Here is a 19,058-nt window from a genome sequence, read left to right on the forward strand (position 1 = left end):
AGCATTTGAGGGGTGGGTAGGATTCTTAATGTCTACCCATGCCATTTTTAACTTCTACATACAAGAAAAATACTTGCTGAAAGCCAACCTAGTTCCAACATGATTTTTTTTTTAAGGCAAGAAAAGCCCTCTTGAGATTATATATATATATATATATATATATATATATATATATATATATATATAAAATTGATTTTTTACAGAGAGGAAGGGAGATAGAGAGCTAGAAACGTCGATGAGAGAGAAACATCGACCAGCTGCCTCTTGTACACCCCCCATCAGGGATGTGATGGCTCCATGATTTTAACTCCTCTTATTATACTAGAAGCCTGATGCACGTGTAAGAATGGACCTTCCTTTCCCTATTGCTTGGCACCTGTGCATGCAAATTAACTTTTGTTGGGTTAATTTGCATGCTCACTCCTGATTGGCTGGTGGGCATCACAAAGGTATGGTCAATTTGCATTTTCCTTTTTTATTAGTGTAGATTATTGTTTCTTCTTCCATGACAATCGAATAGGAAAGGGAAAAAGTAGGAAAACACTCATTTTTAAAGACTATCGACTATATGCAGGATACCATAAACCTATCTTGGGAGGAAGATAGGCTTGTTACTAATTCTATCTCAAAAGGAACATTAAATTACTTCATTTTTAATGTTTTGCTTATTGTAAATTCGCCATAAATGAACTCTGTTGATAAAGCATAAAGATTTTATTTCAACAACATAACTCAGTGATATCTAATCAGGCAAGTCAATATACCCTCACCTGTCACGAGGGTTGTTTCCCACACACAACCAAGCTAGTAGTTACAAGCACTTCCTTAGGTGAGTTCAAGTTGCTCTGGTTGCAGGCCTCTCTACAAACTATCATCTATCATCTATTTGTGCACCCAAAAATCTTCTCAAAGCTTCACAGCAGCGATCCAAACTGATCTTTGTTTCCACATCTAACACAGGAGTAAGATGGGGGACCAAAAAAAAAAAAAAGTTTCTGACTTTCAACTTCACAGTAAGGCCAAATCTTTTCCTACCCTCAGGTCAATTTTATAATGAAGAGCTGGTGAATGTAATAGGCTGTGTGTATCATTTACCACAATGGTAAATGGAAGTCATTACTACTGTTCAAAAAAGGCCCTAAGGCCATCCTATTGTAAAGAGATAAATGACACCAGCAGTGATAAAAGAGAACTAAAAAAAGACCCAGGAGACACCTCTGTTCTGCGCAGTAGGAAGTAAGAAAAAGGAGACCTAACCGAAATAACAGAACAGACACATGAAAGTTCTCATTTGTAATTTTAATCAAAGCGTTGCTAATTCGTGGTTGTTGTTTGTAACTCTCATAAAAGCACCAAATTTTAATCATATAAGTCAATTCGTGTTTTTTTTGGGAAAGCAACACCATCAGGAAGTCCCCTCCAGAATAAAACAATGATGTTCATTCTTCCAAACAACCAAATGCAAAGTCTACCAAAACAAAAACGAAAACAGCCCACACAGGAAAAAAAGTAAAAAAACAAAAAAATCACATTCTAGGGTTCAGTGCATGTAGCAGCCTTTGCTATGCTAGCTAACCATCCTTCAGCTGACTTTCAAAAAACAACACACCCTAGGTCATCAAAATATACATTTGCCATTTGCCTTTTTAAATTAAAAAATAATTTAAAAAGAACTTGAAGAAATTCACAAATTGCCTGACTCGCTCATGTTGATGGCATGGACAGCGTGTGATGGTCAGGAAGGCTATTTGTAGCACATGTGATGAGGGGATCTTGATCTTCAAGGTTTAGCTTTCTTCCAAACAGTGTAAAATACCCACCTGGACAAGGAGTTAAGGAATGAGAACAGGAAATTCGAAGAACAGTATCACTTAAAATAAGGTGACCAGAGGTCCCCGATTTTTAACCATTTGTCCCGCGGCGTTTTAAAACAGTCCCGATTTTCGCGGGACAAATGGTTAAAAATCGAGACTGTCCCGCCAAAAGCAGGACGTCTGGTCACCTTAACTTAAAATGCTGTGGAAAGGTATGCGTGGAGGCCTTACAAACTCAAAAAAGAGACCTACAGTAACCACAAAGGATGGTCTGAAATGAAAACTTTTAAAGAAAAAGCAGCTTACAGTGGCAGTCCTGTCCTGGGCCAGTATCTTCCCGGACAAAGATCAACTTCAATCTTTACTGAGACGATTCTCTTTTCGAATCTAAGATAACTTACCTGTGGGATGGCAGGGCCACTCGTCACTTCCCCTTTCCCGGACCCCTCGGGGCACAACCATTGTTATTATCTTGCTACGGGTGGACTGCTAACTATCCTTTATCCACCTGAGTACAGAAGCATGTGTCTATCATTTCACTTTATCCAATCCCAGAGGTTTGGCCGCTTTGCTTTATTCCGCCTCCCTAATCTATCACCAATGTACTTCACCTAACCCCACTTATGTCTCCTCCTTTGATTGTAATGTCTAAAACAGTGTTTCCCAAACTTCTCTCATGATGAGAATCACCTGGTGGAGTTGTTAAACCACAGATTCCTGAATCCCAACTAAGAAGTGCTAAACTAGAATTTTTGGGAACATATAGGTAAAATTGTATACCTAACTTAGTGCTCTGTATATAAAATCTGTCTTAGAGCACTAGTTAAGTATACAATTTTACCTATATGTTCCCAAAAATTCTAGTTTAGCACTTCTTAGTTGGGATTCAGGAATCTGTTTTAACAACTCCACCAGGTGATTCTCATCATGAGAGAAGTTTGGGAAACACTGGAAACAAGGTAAAAAAACAAACAAACAAAAAAAACATCAAAATGCCATTATAGGGCACTATCTCAATCTCAATACATTGAGATTCTGCCTTCCTGCAATTGTTGTATGTCTCAAATGGTCTCACAAAATTCTTTACAGGTTTTAAAGTTTTTTTCCTTGACAATTTGCTGGCCTACAAACATTGCTAAGAGCAGCAATTTTCAACCCTTTTCGTCTCATGGCACATTTTACTAATTATTACAATTCTGCGGCACACCAAAAAATGTTCTACTTTTTGCTGATCTGACAAAAGAAGTATCATTTTGATTCATTCATACCAGACAGTGCTGTTGTGTTGGCTGTTGTTTTTTTACTTGGCCATCTAAGGGGAGAGAGGTCGGTGCCCCTGACTAGTCAGGGACGCAAGTTTTAAAAGTCCTTTGGGCACCCTGGCTGAAAACCCCTGGCTTAGAGAATTGCGGCCATGTCAGACAATGAAGGCCTCTTCAATAACCACTGGGCAGCCTGGACACCCCCCAGCCTGTGACACTGAGTGCGGGAGGGGGTGTGCGGAGGAAAGGTGATAGTGAAGCATCCATCTTATATAAAAACTGCCATTTGAAATGTTAACCCTGCTATCTCGCTTCTGTAAATGCTTGCTTGCTTAAATAATAAGGAAAATAAGACCACTCCCACTTCAGAGAGGCCATTGAACCTTCCCCGGACAACGTTATCAGTGCTGGCGCCAGGCCAGGCCTCTGGTTGAGGTCTCAAGGCCCCAGCACATAGGGGCTCTTTAAGAACTTGCAAAGGGGGCCGGAAACACCCCATATTTGGGAAACAAAGAAGGTAAAAACATACAAATAGGGAAAGTTCCTCCAGGTTGGGGCTCAGAATTTGAGAGACATTTTCCTCTGGACCCGCGCGTAATAAATATAACTCCATCTCTCTAAGTATTGCTTGATTCTTCTCGGGTTTTCTGTAACAATAGTGCTGCTTTCAAGATCTCGAAGAAGTTTTAGGAAATTCTTACAAGGGTGGGAGGAAGAGACACAAACAAGAGGGAGGTGAGGAATGGGGTGGGGAGAGTGTGGGAGGTGGGAAGAAGCGGGGGGGAGGTGGAAGGAGGGAGAAGAGCCGGAGCCCTAGCTGAAGCCTTTTTCCAAATGTCATCAACTGATTTCTAAAGTCTTTGTTAGGGGCAGAAATAGGACATTGGAAACTAATTATAATAAGAAATCTTAATCATGCTCTGTTAACCGTGATGGTTCTGTTCTGATTAGAGAAAGCACCCTCTAACCTAGCTGAGAGTTGTATGCCCTAGGACACATGTGTCAAACACAAGGCCCGCGGGCCAAATCCAGCCCGCCAGGCCTTGCAATGTGGCCCGCACTGCGCTGTCATCACTGCACTCCGCTGTCAGTTTATGACATTGTCAGTTTATGACTGTTCAGTAAACCATTCGGCCCGCGATTTAGGCTGGATTTTAGATTTTGGCCCCTTCTCTGATTGAGTTCGACACCCCTACCCTAGGACATGGGAGCTAACACAGGAATGCAATCCATCCTCCTGTCCCGAGAACTATCATTACGGAAAGATTTACAACCTCGTGGTGAGGCAATCTAGTCCTGGAGGCACCTGCTCTTTATAACATCCAGCCCCTATTTCCCATAATCTGGTCCAGGGGTGCCCATCGGCACCCTACCTCTCTAATGTGTCCCCCCGCCCCGCCCATATGACTTGTAACCTGTAATGATTATCCTGTGCCTACTTCCCATCCCTGTAATTCCTACTTTCCCACGTAATCTTTGTCCTTCTATCAAACATATGAGCTGGCTTGTGGTGGGGGGCAGAGCAGATTTTAGTGGATGACCTGCTGCTCTGCTCTCCCATCCTGTCAGTATTATTGGAATAAATGCTCATATAGGACTCAGCCCTGTCTCTGCTCCATTGGCTCATACAGTGACAGGCAGCCCGGCCCCCTTGGCTGTCTGGGAGGACCCTGGGGGAGGAGAATGTTATGACCTCCTTTCTGTACGAACCTGCCCCGCCTTACAGGCCGGCAGCAATCACAGGAAACTCCGCCACCTCAAGAAAGCAAGCCTGCCGAAACCGGTTTGGCTCAGTGGATAGAGCGTCGGCCTGTGAACTGAAGGGTCCCGCGTTCGATTCCGGCCAAGCGCATGTATCTTGGTTACAGGCACACCCCCAGGGGGGAGTGTGCAGGAGGCAGCTGATGGATGTTTCTCTCTCATCGATGTTTCTAGCTCTCTATCCCTCTCCCTTCCCCTACGTAAAAAAATAAATAAATAAATAAATAATTTTTTTTTTTAAAAAAAGCAAGCTTTTGTCTGCACTCTCCAGTGTGCCTTTAGGAGGAGGAAACCCGTTATAAATTTCCAGTGACAATGCTCTCATTCCGGTCCCCGCCCGCCCCCGAGTTCTTTTATTTCTGGGGATTAAATGTACTAAGTGGCCCTAATGGAAAACACCAGCGTTCACTTTGAGATTCCCTGGCATGATTTCCAGCTCTCGGTTTCTATTGCAGCTCAGAATATCAAGGGAAGTACAGAAACTGGCATTAAAGTAGGATCATCGCGATATGGAAGTAGAATGCACGTCTTCAGTCTTTGTGCCTGCCACAGCTGGGGTTCAAATCAATCCCCTGGAGGGCTGCTTAAGGCCAGTCACCAGCTCCAGCTTTTCTCGTTGGGAAGCAATGGGGGGGGGGGGCCCCGCTCTTAAGTATTTGCCCGTCTATTTCCCAGATGACGCTGTAGGACTGGGGACCACCTGTCAGAACCAGTGGGAGCTGCAGCAGGCCACACTCCAGGATCTGAGGGCGGGACCCGGGAATCAGTATTGTCCTAAAGATCCCAGGGGCTTCCAATGCGCAGCCTCACTTGAAAACTGGGGCCTTATATGCTCAGAGAATTCTATTGATTCAAAATGTTAAGCTGGCACAGGATTGACTCGGTGTTCTGATCTGGCCACACAATAAGGTCAAAGGATACAATTCCAGGTATGAAGGGACACAGACGATCTCCTTGGAGAATTCCACAGGACAATACAGGTGTCCGAGCTGCTCTTCGTAGAGTGACAGGGCTTCTGTCAGATTGACACAGTTCCCCTAAATCAAAGAGAGAAAAGCAAACAACGGGATACTGGAGTCCATGAAAGGTCCCACTCGTTTGAAGGTCGCTAATAAATAGGAACAATTCGAGCTTCCGGTAAAAGTTCCTCTTGGAAAATGAGACATGGTTTTGGTACTTTCCCAAATTGCACTGAGCTCTATTTATAGATCCATTAGTTCATTATTCTTCTACCTCATTTACCAAGCCATTTCAAGTGATTAGAGTATGAAGCAATACAAAAACAAGTGAGACCATTTCTCATTTAGTGACACAGCCTTTATATCAACACCATGCAACAGCAGAGATTCATACATAAAACCCATTCAATGTAAGTTTTCCCAGGAGTCACACTGTGTTTAGAATAATGTATCAAAAATATAATATTCTCGCCCTGACTGGTTTGGCTCAGTGGCTAGAGCGTCAGCCTGCAGCATGAAAGGTCCAGGGTTCAATTCCGGTCAAGGGCATGTACCTTGGTTGTGGGCACGTCCCCAGTGTGGGGGGGTGGTGTGTGCAGGAGGCAGCTGATCGATGTTTCTCTCTCATCGATGTTTCTAACTCTCTCTCCCTTCCTCTCTGTAAAAAAAATCAATAAAATATATATTTATAAAATATATAATATTCTGGCGGGTGGCAGTGGATGTGAACCCTTTCCCAGGGGGGCAAGGGCCAGCTCCCTCCTCCTCTTTTTTCCAAATAAAAATATATATAATATTCTCAGTTTCCAGAAGGGCTTAAACTATGACCATCATAACAGTCTAAGATATTGGCACAGGCCAAAACCAGTTTGGCTCAGTGGATAGAGCGTCAGCCTGCGGACTGAAAGGTCCCAGGTTCGATTCCAGTCAAGGGCATGTACCTTGGTTGCAGGCACATCCCCAGTGGAGGGTGTGCAGGAGGCAGCTGATCAATGATTCTCTCTCATCGATGTTCCTAGCTCTCTTATCTCTCTCCCTTCCTCTCTGTAAAAAATCAAGAACGTATATTTAAAAAAAAAAAGTTATTGGCAGAGAACTATCTTTATCCCCCTCATGCTTTCCCTGAAATTTCCCTGATTTAAAGCATAAGAGAGCAAAAGTCTATTCACGATACATACGCTAAAGGAATTGCCCAGTTCCACTCCTTATCAGCTTATCTTGACTTCATTGTTCTAAATTTTCTGCCTCTCTTGCCACCACTAACCTACTTAGCAAGCATATCAGGGTGGTCAATGAATATAGTAGACATCTGCTAGGGGGCTATGAATATAGTAGACATCTGCTAGGTAAAGTATTTTATTCCGGACAATCAAGAATGAACTGTGACCCATCCCTTCAATTTCCTTCTAGCCCAGTGGTCGGCAAACTCATTAGCCAACAGAGCCAAATATCAACGAGACAACGATTAAATTTCTTTTTAGAGCCACATTTTTTAAACTTAAACTTCTTCTAACGCCACTTCTTCAAAACAGACTCGCCCAGGCCATGGTATTTTGTGGAAGAGTCACACTCAAGGGGCCAAAGAGCCACATGTGGCTCGTGAGCCGCGGTTTGCCGACCACTGCCCTAGTCCTATAAACTCTGTCACTTTAAGACAGTCTCTTATTCTATAAAATGGCTTTGTTTTTAGTTCAAATAATAGAAAGATAAACTTAACTGCCTGACCTTGCAAGCTAGCCTTGCAAGCCATCCAAGGTAATAGACTAAAATAGACTAATAATGAGACTAATACTGGTAACAATTCCCATATTCTTATGCCAAGTACAAACTCGTTATGTATTCAAGATTACAGCTGTCTGTAACAATAACTCACACGGAGCCATTTGTAATATCTGCAAAGAGGCTCGAAAAGTATAAATACGGGAGACTTCCTGTGTGTGGTGCTCAGAGATTTGGAGGAGACACCTCCCCCTGGGCCTAGCGCAATAAATGACTAATTAATTGGCTCATTAAGGTGTCTTGCATCTCGTTTGCTGATTCTCAATACAATAGGGCTAGGGTCTATCATTTTAGCACAATACCTCCCCAAGTGCTTTCATAACGGACTTAGAAGACAAGATAGGTATTTCAGGCCACCTATTTTCTTTCTTTGGCCACCTATTTTCTTCTTTGAAAATATACTTTTATTGACTTTAGAGAGGGAGGGAGAGGAAGAGAGAGAGAAGCATCAATGATGAGAGAGAATCCAAGAGAGAGATAGAAACATCAATGATGAGAGAGAAACATCAATGATGAGAATCATCAATCAGCTGCCTACTAGGGATCAAGAACACACAATCCAGGCATGTGCCCTTGACCGGAAATCGAACCATGACTTCCTGGTTCATAGGTCAATGCTCCATCACCGAGCAACACTGGCCGGGCACCACCTACTTTCTTTTAACCACTGAAGTTCCTAACATTCAGAGTGCTTATGAATGTATGTGCTGATTCTATTTCTTCAAAAGACCTTCACTATCAACCTGCTAAAAAAAATAGGCAGGTACAATATCAGATGAAAACTATTCACAAATTAAGACAGCCTGTGAGGTAAGCCTTTTTGAGGATGCTCTTTCAAAACCAATCAACCCAGCCAGCCATGGGCAAGCCGGTAGACAGAACTATTCTGAGAGCTTGCCTGGGTGGTTTTAACTTAGCACTTTGGCTCAGCATGACGTCATCCTTCAGTGCCAGCCAGTTTAGTAACCCATCATCTAGGCCCTGCAGTGGGATTTGGCCAGAGTGCCCTTGGCCAGCATATAATTTGGTTTCAACATCAAGTTCAGCATGAGAGCATATAAACACCACATTGTAATTTAAGACTCGCAAATAGAAAACACTGCCTGGTTGTTTTTAGAACACATCACCCCTGGGGAAGCTGGAGAATAGAAACGCCACCGACGTACACAGTTCAATGGTTTCCCTTGCCATCCCAAAATTGACACCGTCCTCTCTTCACAGAGGGTACGCAGGAGAACCTCCTTACGGAGAATGTGGTAAGGAAATGGGATACTTTCAATTTGTTCTTCCCCAACACTGTCAGAAAGCAGCTTAAAAAAGAAAATAAACTCACCACAAATAGAGACCTACCCAAGAAAGTAACATGATGCGCTGCACTTTCCTGTTTATTTAAATAGAACTACTTTTTTAAAAATTTTCTTAAGAAAGACACAATGGCCAAAACCGGTTTAGCTCAGTGGATAGAGCATCAGCCTGTGGACTGAAAGGTCCCAGGTTGCAATTCCGGTCAAGGGCATGTACCTTGGTTGCGAGCACATCCCCAGCGGGGGGTGTGCAAGAGGCAGCTGGCCGATGATTCTCTCTCATCGATGTTTCTCTCTATTCCTCTCTTCCTCTCTGTAAAAAAATCAATAAAATATATTTTTTTAAACGCTTTGCACTCCGCTGTCCCCTCTCAGGGGACATCGGAATTCTAGCATATCACTCGGATGTCCCCGCTCAGGGGACATTGCAGTTTATTAGTGATTACGGGGAATTGAGTTATTTCAATGCACGTTTCTGCCGCAAAGTAGCGTCGAGTAGCTGGTAGCCAATGTCCAGAATGGTTCGGAGTGCAAAGGGTAAAAAAAGACACAAGGGGGAAAAACCTAATAGCAAAGAATGAAACACTTAAGGATGAGAGAAAGGGAATAACGGGGCAATGGGGGAGAGGGGAGGGTACACTCCAAGGGAGTAAATCCCAATTCAGTAGCATCAGTTCTAGAAAGTTCTCCTTGACCCATGTTAGATGACAGTTAGCATGTATTACTTCTGTAATGTGAAAAGCAGGTGCTAAAGTATACATCCTTGCCCTAGCCGGTTTTGCTCAGTGGATAGAGCGTCGGCTGCGGACTCAAGGGTCCCAGGTTCAATTTCAGTCAAGGGCACATGTACCTTGGTTGCGGGCACATCCCCAGTAGGGGTTGTGCAGAAGGCAGCTGATCGATGTTTCTCTCTCATCGAAGTTTCTAACTCTCTCTCCCTCTCCCTTCCTCTCTGTAAAAAAATCAATAAAATATATTTTTAAAAATATTGCACTGTGGCAACTACATCAGTACCACTGCTTCTGCAAGGGCCTACAACCTCCTTAATACACGTGTGCCATCACACATTCAACCACTGATCACTCCTGGTGTCTCCACTTGTAATGAATGTAGGGACAGGGAACATGTCCTAATACATCTTTTGAAATTCTTGGAAAGTGGCACAGCCCTGGGTGGATAAGGCAATTTTTCATAAAAGTCAGTTGGCAAAGGCAAGTTATCAAGGCCTGGATCATTAATATTTAACGAACAGGCTGTGGAAATCTGCTAAGGGAGTGTTTTTATTAATCCTCCATATGGAGATATCAGTTCCCCAAGAAGGCAGTCTACTGGACAGATATTCTCTTTATACACACACACACACACACACACACACACATATATATATATTATTGATATATATATATATATATTATTGATTTTGTACAGAGAGGAAGGGAGAGAGATAGAGAGTTAGAAACATTGATGAGAGAGAGTCATCGATCAGCTGCCTCTTGCACACCCCCTACTGGGGATATGCCCGCAACCAAGGTACATGCCCTTGACCGGAATCGAACCCGGGTCCCTTCAGTCCCCAAGCTGACGCTCTATCCATTGAGCCAAACCGGTTTCAGCTGGACAGATATTCTCAATGAGGTGGCTGTCCTCCTAACGCCACTTGTGAAAATTCCCCAACTCACTGAAGGTGGGTGCTTTTATAAGAAGCTGACTTTGAGCAGGTTTCATTGGAGATTGCCTAGGAAGGGGGAAATCACCATCTCTGTCTCCATCTAGTGGCAGCAGCTCATACTACAGCCAGAGCCGGAGGTGGATAAATCCAGTAACATACAGAATACAACAAAGCTGATTAATTCCCTCATAGATGCCAGGTTGGCTATTTACAAGCTTACCTGCTTCAAAGATCATAATCGAATTACGTAGTTCTATCCTTGCCAGACATAAATTTCATGAACATGCATTCAAATGTCCAAGTAGAAAATGCTTGTTAAGAGTTTGGGGGACAGTTTAGCCTACCTGTGTAAAATACTTCCCGTCCTGCTTCAGCACTTTCATGGAGAGATCAAGAATCAGTCTGAGAAACTCCCAGGTGGAATCTGGATGTTGAAAAATGGAGGTTTATTAAATGTGGGTTTGCATGCATCAGACACAACATACATCCATACTCAACAATACCAAAGAAAGAGCCACGAGCTCAAGACCCAGGAGCAGAGAGCTTACTAACCAAAGGAAAATGTATTCTCACTTAGGAACATATCAACTGGGTGTCTTGTACACGAGTGCACATATGCAAGCGGGTCAAAAGCAAATGTGCTTTACTTAGCACTGTTCTCACAGCACCTATAAAGATTCGACACAAAAGACAGTGGTTGGGATCTGCAAGACTTTAAGTAAGGGGGCTAAGCTAAGGTGCCCAGACGTCCCGCTTTGGGCAGGACAGTCCCGATTTTTGGAAAGCCAAAAGCAGGACGTCTGGGCACCTTAGGCTAAGCAGCAACATCCTGAGAGAGAAACTGCAAGGGTCATCAGGTAGGAATCTGGCCTGCAAAGTCAGCAGGAAGACAAGGTTCTAGAAAAATCATTAACACTCAAACCCCAGCCCAGCAGTGACTTCAAGCCTGGGGTTTGAGAGGGGTTGTTTAGGCAGGTCACCAGTTTGTTCCATTATAGGTTAAAAATCACCTAGGGCAAATGGTCAAACAAGCTAATGTATTAGTGGTGTAATTATGAGTCATTTTATTTCATGTCTGTTTTAAATGACTGAGTTAATTTGCTCATTTAGGAGCAGGACAAGATTTGACCAAAGCCAAATACGGCCATCTTTCCACCATGGGCCTCAGTTGAACTACCTTTAAAAAAAAACAAAGACACTTAACTAGATAATCTCCAAGATCCTATCATTCTCACATGGTGCCAAGAAAAACATTTCCATGAACATTTCCATGACTGTGGTTCAAAACAAAAGAAAACAAAATCTACCTTCTTCCGGAGAGGTGGAGATTGGAACAGCTGTCAAATCATTAATCACATAATCAAACTCTCTCCCTTCTTTGGCGTACCTCTTCAGTACCGGAATACAGTCCTCTACTAGAACCTTCCAGAAAGAACAGAAATAATGTGGGTGAGCCAACACATGTGGAAGTAGTTAAACGCTTGTAGAGGAAGGGGAAAATGCAAGCTGGGGCTTACAGCCCACAGCACCTGCCACACGAATAAAAATGACTTCCAGCCCTAGCCGGCTTGGCTCAGTGGATAGAGCGTCAGCCTGCCAACTCAAGGGTCCCAAGTTCAATTCCGGCCAAGGGCACATGCCTGGGTTGTGGGCTTGATCCCCAGTGGAGGTCATGCAGGAGGCAGCCGATCAATGATTCCCTCTCATCACTGATGTTTCTATCTCTCTCTCCATCTCCCTTCCTCTCTGAAATCAATAAAGAAATATATTTTTAAAATAAAATAAACAAAAAAATAAAAATGACTTCCACTCATGCCTGTAAGAACTAAAATTCAGTGCTTACTACATGCTTCATGTGCAATCTCATTTTATCTAAAGCACTCTACAAGTGCTATCATTATCTCTGTTTTACAAACGGAGAAAACAACTTATGAGGATGCAAAGTTTACCCAAAAGCACCCATTAACAGAACCAGATACATCTAGAGCTATCTGAAAGCCAAGTTCATGCTTTTAACCCTGATCTAAATCGCCTCTCCTACTCTCTGTATTTCCTTCTATTTTTCATTTTTCTTCTACACGAGTACTGAATAACTTCATTGTCTATTGATGTATTTTTGCACTTTACTCCAAACACTTAACCCAAGGTTTTTCAATTTCCTCTAACACTTATGAGAACAGTCGGGGCAATAAAGTCATGTAATTCATACCAGCCCCCAAAACAGAGTTAGTAATGAGGGAAGTCCAGCAGCTAAGAGCTGGAATTCTCATCTAGACAGTTTACAGTAAATTCAGGAACGAAGTTTGGGGGTTGCCTTATCTTTGAAGTGCTGGGAACCCATCTGGCTGCAGGCAACATCCTGAACTTGAACTAGGTAAGAGTTACTCCCCTTGTCTTTCCTTTTTCTAGTTACAAAATACATATTTGTGTAAAAAGAATTCACATATAACAAATCAGAAATCAAGGTTCGCCTGGCTGACATGGCTCGGGGGTTGAGCATCAACCTATGAACCAGGAGGTCACAGTTCGATTCCTGGTCAAGGGCACATGCCTGGGTTATGGTCTCCATCCCCAGTAGGGGGCGTGCAGGAGGCAGCCGAAAAATTATTCTAATTATTGATGTTTCTATCTCTCTCTCCCTCCCCCTTCCTCTCTGAAATCAATAAAAATATATTTTTGTAAATAAGAAATCAACCTTGCCACAATCCCCTAAAATAATCTATTCCAGATTTTTCATATGAATGCTTACACATATCCTCAAAGTCTCATCTATGGCTCGCACTGACCACTGGGGGTAGACACTCAATGCAGGAGCTGCCCCCAGCCCACAGGGTGCAAGCAGGGTCCCTACCACCCACAGATCAGCCCTGATCACTGGCCAGGCCTAGGGACCCTACCCGGTGCCAGAAATTTGTGCACCGGGCCTCTAGTGTTTTATAATGTGCTTCACTTACAGGGGTCCTCAAACTTTTTAAAGTGGGGGCCAGATCACGGTCCCTCAGAGAGCTGGAGGGCCGGACTATATGAACTACTAATCCCTACTGTAACACCTTGGCTGTGCTCACTGCCCAAAAAACCTGGCGGGCAGGATCAGACTCCCCTGGGGGCTGCATGTGGCCCGCGGGCCGTAGTTTGAAGACCCACATCATTCAAGTGTAACCATACAAAAAGAAGGCACTAACACCCCAGTTGCCTTCAATCTATTTATCAATCCCATTTAAGTGCTTAAAAAAATCTCAAGATTTTTCCCCTGCGCTCATAAAGATTCTTAAAAACTCTCATCTGCAAATAAAAACAAGTGCTTATTCTTTTGTAAAACTAGGATCACACACATTGCTCTAAACTTGGAAAGATTTACCTAATAGCATTCCAGATAATAATGTTTGTAAAAACTGTATCATTCTCTTAAAATGTTCTACATTTAGCATCTGCAAGCCTTGGCCCCTACAAATACAGCCATAATAAACCTCCCCAATAAAGTATAGATGGGTTTTTTTTTGGTCAGGGCTGAATGCTAAAACACGGGATTGCTAAGACAAAGGCATGTGCATTTCAGTTTTTAAGGCAACTGACCCTCCAACTGTCTCCTTTCATCCTGTCTAGCATTGGCTGTTGCCTCCTTCTATTTGTATCAAATCCCTTGCTAATATTTTCACATGAACTTCTTGCACACCCCCTACCGGGGATGTGCCTGCAACCAAGGTACATGCCCTTGACCGAAATTGAACCTGGGACCTTTCAGTCGGCAAGCCGACGTTCTATCCACTGAGCCACATCGGTTAGGGCTCACATGAACTTCTTGCACCACCAACAGGGGTCTAAAAGTTTGCAGGTTGCCCTGGCCAGTTTTGCTCAGAGGATAGAGCATCAGCCTTCAGACTGAAAGGTCCCGGGTTCGATTTCGGTCAAGGGCATGTACCTTGGTTGCAGGCACATCCCCAGTAGGGGGTGTGCAAAAGGCAGTTGATCAATAATTCTCTCTCAATGTTTCTAGCTCTAGCTCTCTATCCTGCTCTCTTCCTCTCTGTAAAAAATCAATAAAATATATTTTTTTTAAAAAGAAATGAAATAAATAAATAAATAAATAAATAAATAAAATAAAAGTTTGCAGGTTGCCCTAACCGGTTTTGCTCAGTGGATAGAGCATCAGCCTGCGGACTAAGGGGTCCCAGGTTTGATTCCAGCCAAGGGCATGTACACTGGTTGCGGGCACATCCCCAGTGGGGGGGGGGGGTGCAGGAGGCAGCTGATCGATGTTTCTCTCTCATCAATGTTTCTAACTCTCTATTCTTCTCCCTTCCTCTCTGTAAAAAATCAATATTATATATATTTTAAGTTTGCAGGTTATTTGACTTCTGCCTTCTGAGAAGTACCAGTTCATACGGTTAAACCGTTTTTTTAAGTAGCTAATTTAAAAGTTTTACGGTCTCTTTATATATTAAAGGGATTAAGTCCCTGTCCTGTTTGTTAGAAGTATTGTTTTCAGTCTGCCTTTTGACTTTATTATGTTGTCATTACAATATCTGAGGTTCTTGTCCTTTTTAAAAATGTTTCTTTCCCAACTCCTCACTTGCCTATATGTATTAGTTTTGTTTTTGTTTTTTAATATATTTTTATTGCTTTCAGAGAGGAGAAAGGGAGGAGAGATAGAAACAACAATGATGAGAATTATTGATCGGTTGCCTCCTGCATGCCCCCTCCTGGGGAAGGAGCCCGCAACCCGGGCATGTGCCTTTGCCTGGAATCAAACTAGGGACCCTTCAGTCTGCAGGCCGACTCTCCCCACTGAGCCAAACCAACTAGGGCTATACATTAGTTTTTATAGAGAGAGCTTAAATCATCTGACATTGATTTTTCTATGGTTTCGAAGGTTAATTAGCTTTGTTCTCATGCACAGATACAGTCCATGATGCCAGCATCACTTATTAAATCAACTCAATCTCCTTTACCCAAGCCAAATGATTAATAGAATGAAGGAACGGAGTGAAGAAATACAATGGGGTCACTGTGGTCAAGCTGCTAAATTATAGAAATAAAGTAGGCTGAGGCACAAATGATTGTATTCTTGCCTTAACTATCCTGGCAACTAAAACTTCTGAACTTTCCAGTCCTGCGTCAGGGCCTGCATACACATCTGCTGGTTGTGCATCAATACCTGCACACACACCAAACCCTCACATGACCATATGAATGACCTCAAGAAGGAATTGTTCCATTGTCCATATCACGGGGTATGTCAAGCTTACCATCCTGGACCAATTCATGGGCCAAGAATGCAGGAATGAGTCTCCTGAAGAATGTACTTTTTTACTATGAAAACTCAGCTTTGCCCTGACCAGTTTGGCTCAGTGAATAGAGCGTCAGCCTGCAGACTGAAAGGTCCCAGGTTCGATTCCAGTCAAGGGCATGTACCTTGGGTGCAGGCACATCCCCAGTGGGGGGTGTGCAGGAGGCAGCTGGTCGATATTTCTCTCTCATTGATGTTTCTGATTCTCTGTCTCTCTCCCTTCCTCTCTGTAAAAAGTCAATAAAATATATATTTTTTTAAAAACAACTGCCAATCTCCGGAGCAGTTTCTCAATCAGTTGAGATTTTGCTTCCTAGCAACTTTTGTCAGTTTGGCTCAAATCAACTCATAAAAATCCTCTACTTGTTTGAATCTTTCTTGAGCTGATATCATCCTATATAATAAAAGGCTGATATGCAAATAGACTAATTGACAGAACAATCGGTTACTATGACATGTGCTGACCACCAGGGGGCATGTGCGGAACATGGCAGGCGTTGGGCATGGCAGGATGGTGGAGAAGGTAATCAGGGGGTGCCCGGGGCATTGTCATTGGGGTGAGCCTCTGGCGGTTACTGAAAATTCTTTGCTCCCACAAGCTGCTGGCTTCAACCCTGCTCGCACCCGCTGCTGGCACCAGAGCCGCTATTTGCACCCGCTGCTGGTTCCGATTGCTCAGTGCCCTCAGTGGGTGCAAACAGCAACTGCCGGCCCCAATCGCCCCTGAGGGCTTCTCCACCTCCCCCTGCTCCTGAGGGGCGATCGGGGCAGCAGCCGCAGCTCGCACCCACTGACAGACCTGGCCCTGCTTGCACCCACTGCTGGCACTGGCCCCGATCACTCCATGCTGTCAGCTGGTGCAAGTGGGACCAGCACTGTCAGCATATGGGAGCGGCGGTAGAGGAAGCGGGGCTACCAGCAGAGTGGGGACCAGGAGCCATGACAGGAGGAGCAGGACGAGGACGGGGAGGATGGGCTGAGACCCTCCCCTGTGTCCACCGCAGCCTCGCGGCTCACAGTTCCTTTCAAGATGCACGAATTCATGCACTGAGCCCCTAGTATAATACAATATTATCTTTAGGTTTCTGATGGTTTCTATTATGTTTAGATAGTTGCCCTTCTTTTGCAATTTTATTTTACCTAAAGAAATTTCATTACCCTTCGTGACAGCATGGACAGACCTGGAGAGCATTATGCTAAGTGAAATAAGCCAGTCAGAGAAAAATGGGTATTATATGATTTCACTCAAATGTGGAATTCAATTAATAAACTGAACTACCATGCAAAATAGAGACAATAGAGAGCAGGCAGACAGCTCTGGTGGGGGAAGAGGGGATGGAGAGGGTTAAAGTGGTTGAGCAAAAAATAATAAAAGAGAGAGGCCCTGGCTGGTGTTGCTCAGTGGTTAAAGCGCCAGCATGCTCGTGGAAGGGTTTGATCCTGGGTCAAGGGCACATACCCGGGTTGCCAGTTGGATCCCTGCCCCGATCAGTGTGAGTGCGGGAGGCAATCAATCAATGTGTCTCTCTCACATCATATAGATGTTTCCCTCTGCCTCTCTCTCTCTCCCTCCCTAACCACTCACTCTTTAAAAGAACAAAAAAATCAATGAAAAAAATATCCTTGGGTGAAGATTAACACACAAAAAAGAGAGAGAACAATGTGGTGATTATGGAGGTGGAGGTGGAGGTGGAAGAGGCCTAGAGGGGATAGATGTGATGGGAAAAAAGAAATTTTAAAAATATTTTATAAATACTTCTAAGCCATCTGAATGTCATAATACAAATATCTCCATCTTTGAAAAAAAGAATGACTATATATTCCCAAATGCTTTATCATCTATTAATGTCAATTATTTTCTCCGTTATGAATAATTTAATGGAGAAAATAATTGACATTAATAGATGTCTTCTTAAATGATGCTGTTTTCTTAAGATTTTTACATTTATGAACTAAACTTTCTTGCATATAATATATATCATTCTTTAAATAAAGTGTCAGATTTAATTTACTACTATTTTACTTGGAAATCGTGCACATACAAAAAAGGCTTTTAGTATTCTTTTTGTACTATTTTAATGATTTCAGTAGAACACTTATTATTTTCTAAAAATGGTTAACAGAGTAATTTTGTTTTTCAAATGATAAACAGTTGCAAAGTCCTGGTGGTTTGGTAAGGGTGGTAGAATTTTAATGCCTAAGGGGGTTGTCTGCCGCTGCCAGGGAGACCAACTCCACCCCTTTAGAGCTGGGGAAACTGGGGGCCTCAGAAGAATTTCACAGGCTCCCCCTGCTGGTTGTTCTGTTCCAGAAAGAAGGCAAGGGGAAACGGATGTGTTCAGGCAAACAACTTACTCAAGAGCCCAGTCATTTCCAATAAAATACAACTTTTCCCTTCTCTAAAATGTCCAGCTGTCTGTGTCACCTTCTGCCTCCAGTGCTCGGCCCTCAGATGGACTTTCAATTGGAAAAGTTTATTCCCCAGGCCACTAGTAAATCTTGCCACTTATATATACACTGAGTGGCCAGATTATTATGATCTCTGAATGCATAATAATCTGGCAACTCAGTGTGTGTGTGTGTGTGTGTGTGTGTGTGTGTGTGTATTTACTTATTAGAGGCCCAGTGCATGAATTCGTGCATGGGTGGGATCCAGCCAGCCTGGCCAGGGGGAGGGGGTGACATGGGCAGTTGGCCGGCCTGCCTGTTGGTCGAACTCATTGAGGGGACAATTTGCATATTAGCCTTTTATTATATAGGATATACACTGAGTGGCCAGATTATTATGCGTTCAGAGATCATAATAATCTGGCCACTCAGTGTAATTCCTCTCAGCTTAAAAAATTAACATATGTGTACCGTGAAATCAAAGTTGGATACACACTCTTTAGGGACAATGGGATGGGATAATGTACAAATCAACAAACTGAAGCTCTCATCTAAAATGTCTATACATCTGGAGATACACAAGACTTTTGTTGAAATAAAATAAGTATTTGCTTGATTATCTTGTTCTAAAAAGTACTGCAGGTATGAACATCAAACATGCATCCTAAAATATAATATAAAATATATCCTACAAACTGTAATGATTGAACTTGAAAGTACAGTAGAATTTAGGACAGGAACCACAGAGAGATTATCCAGGGTAGAGAGGCAAAAGGTGGTGGTTGCCAGGTCATAAAATGGCACATGACATCATTTATATAAAAATGCTGAAACC

The 19,058-nt window shown here is 43.1% G+C and overlaps 1 protein-coding gene across 1 annotated transcript in view; it reads right to left on the reverse strand.

Annotated features, from left to right (window-relative positions):
• Positions 1 to 1,284: 1,284 nt before the first annotated feature.
• The window catches only part of SMS (spermine synthase), a 58,413-nt gene continuing 40,639 nt past the window's right edge, over positions 1,285 to 19,058 (reverse strand). The window contains exons 8-11 of the mRNA XM_084869708.1: positions 11,856 to 11,970; positions 10,893 to 10,972; positions 5,759 to 5,874; positions 1,285 to 1,820 (exon numbers count right to left, since the gene is read on the reverse strand). Coding sequence (XP_084725834.1) covers positions 1,781 to 1,820; positions 5,759 to 5,874; positions 10,893 to 10,972; positions 11,856 to 11,970 — 351 coding nt within the window. The 3' untranslated portion in view covers positions 1,285 to 1,780. The remainder of the gene's footprint in view (positions 1,821 to 5,758; positions 5,875 to 10,892; positions 10,973 to 11,855; positions 11,971 to 19,058) is intronic.

The sequence above is a fragment of the Pipistrellus hanaki genome (genome assembly GCF_964339955.1).
Source record: "Pipistrellus hanaki genome assembly, chromosome: X".
Classification (NCBI taxonomy): Eukaryota; Metazoa; Chordata; class Mammalia; order Chiroptera; family Vespertilionidae; genus Pipistrellus; species Pipistrellus hanaki.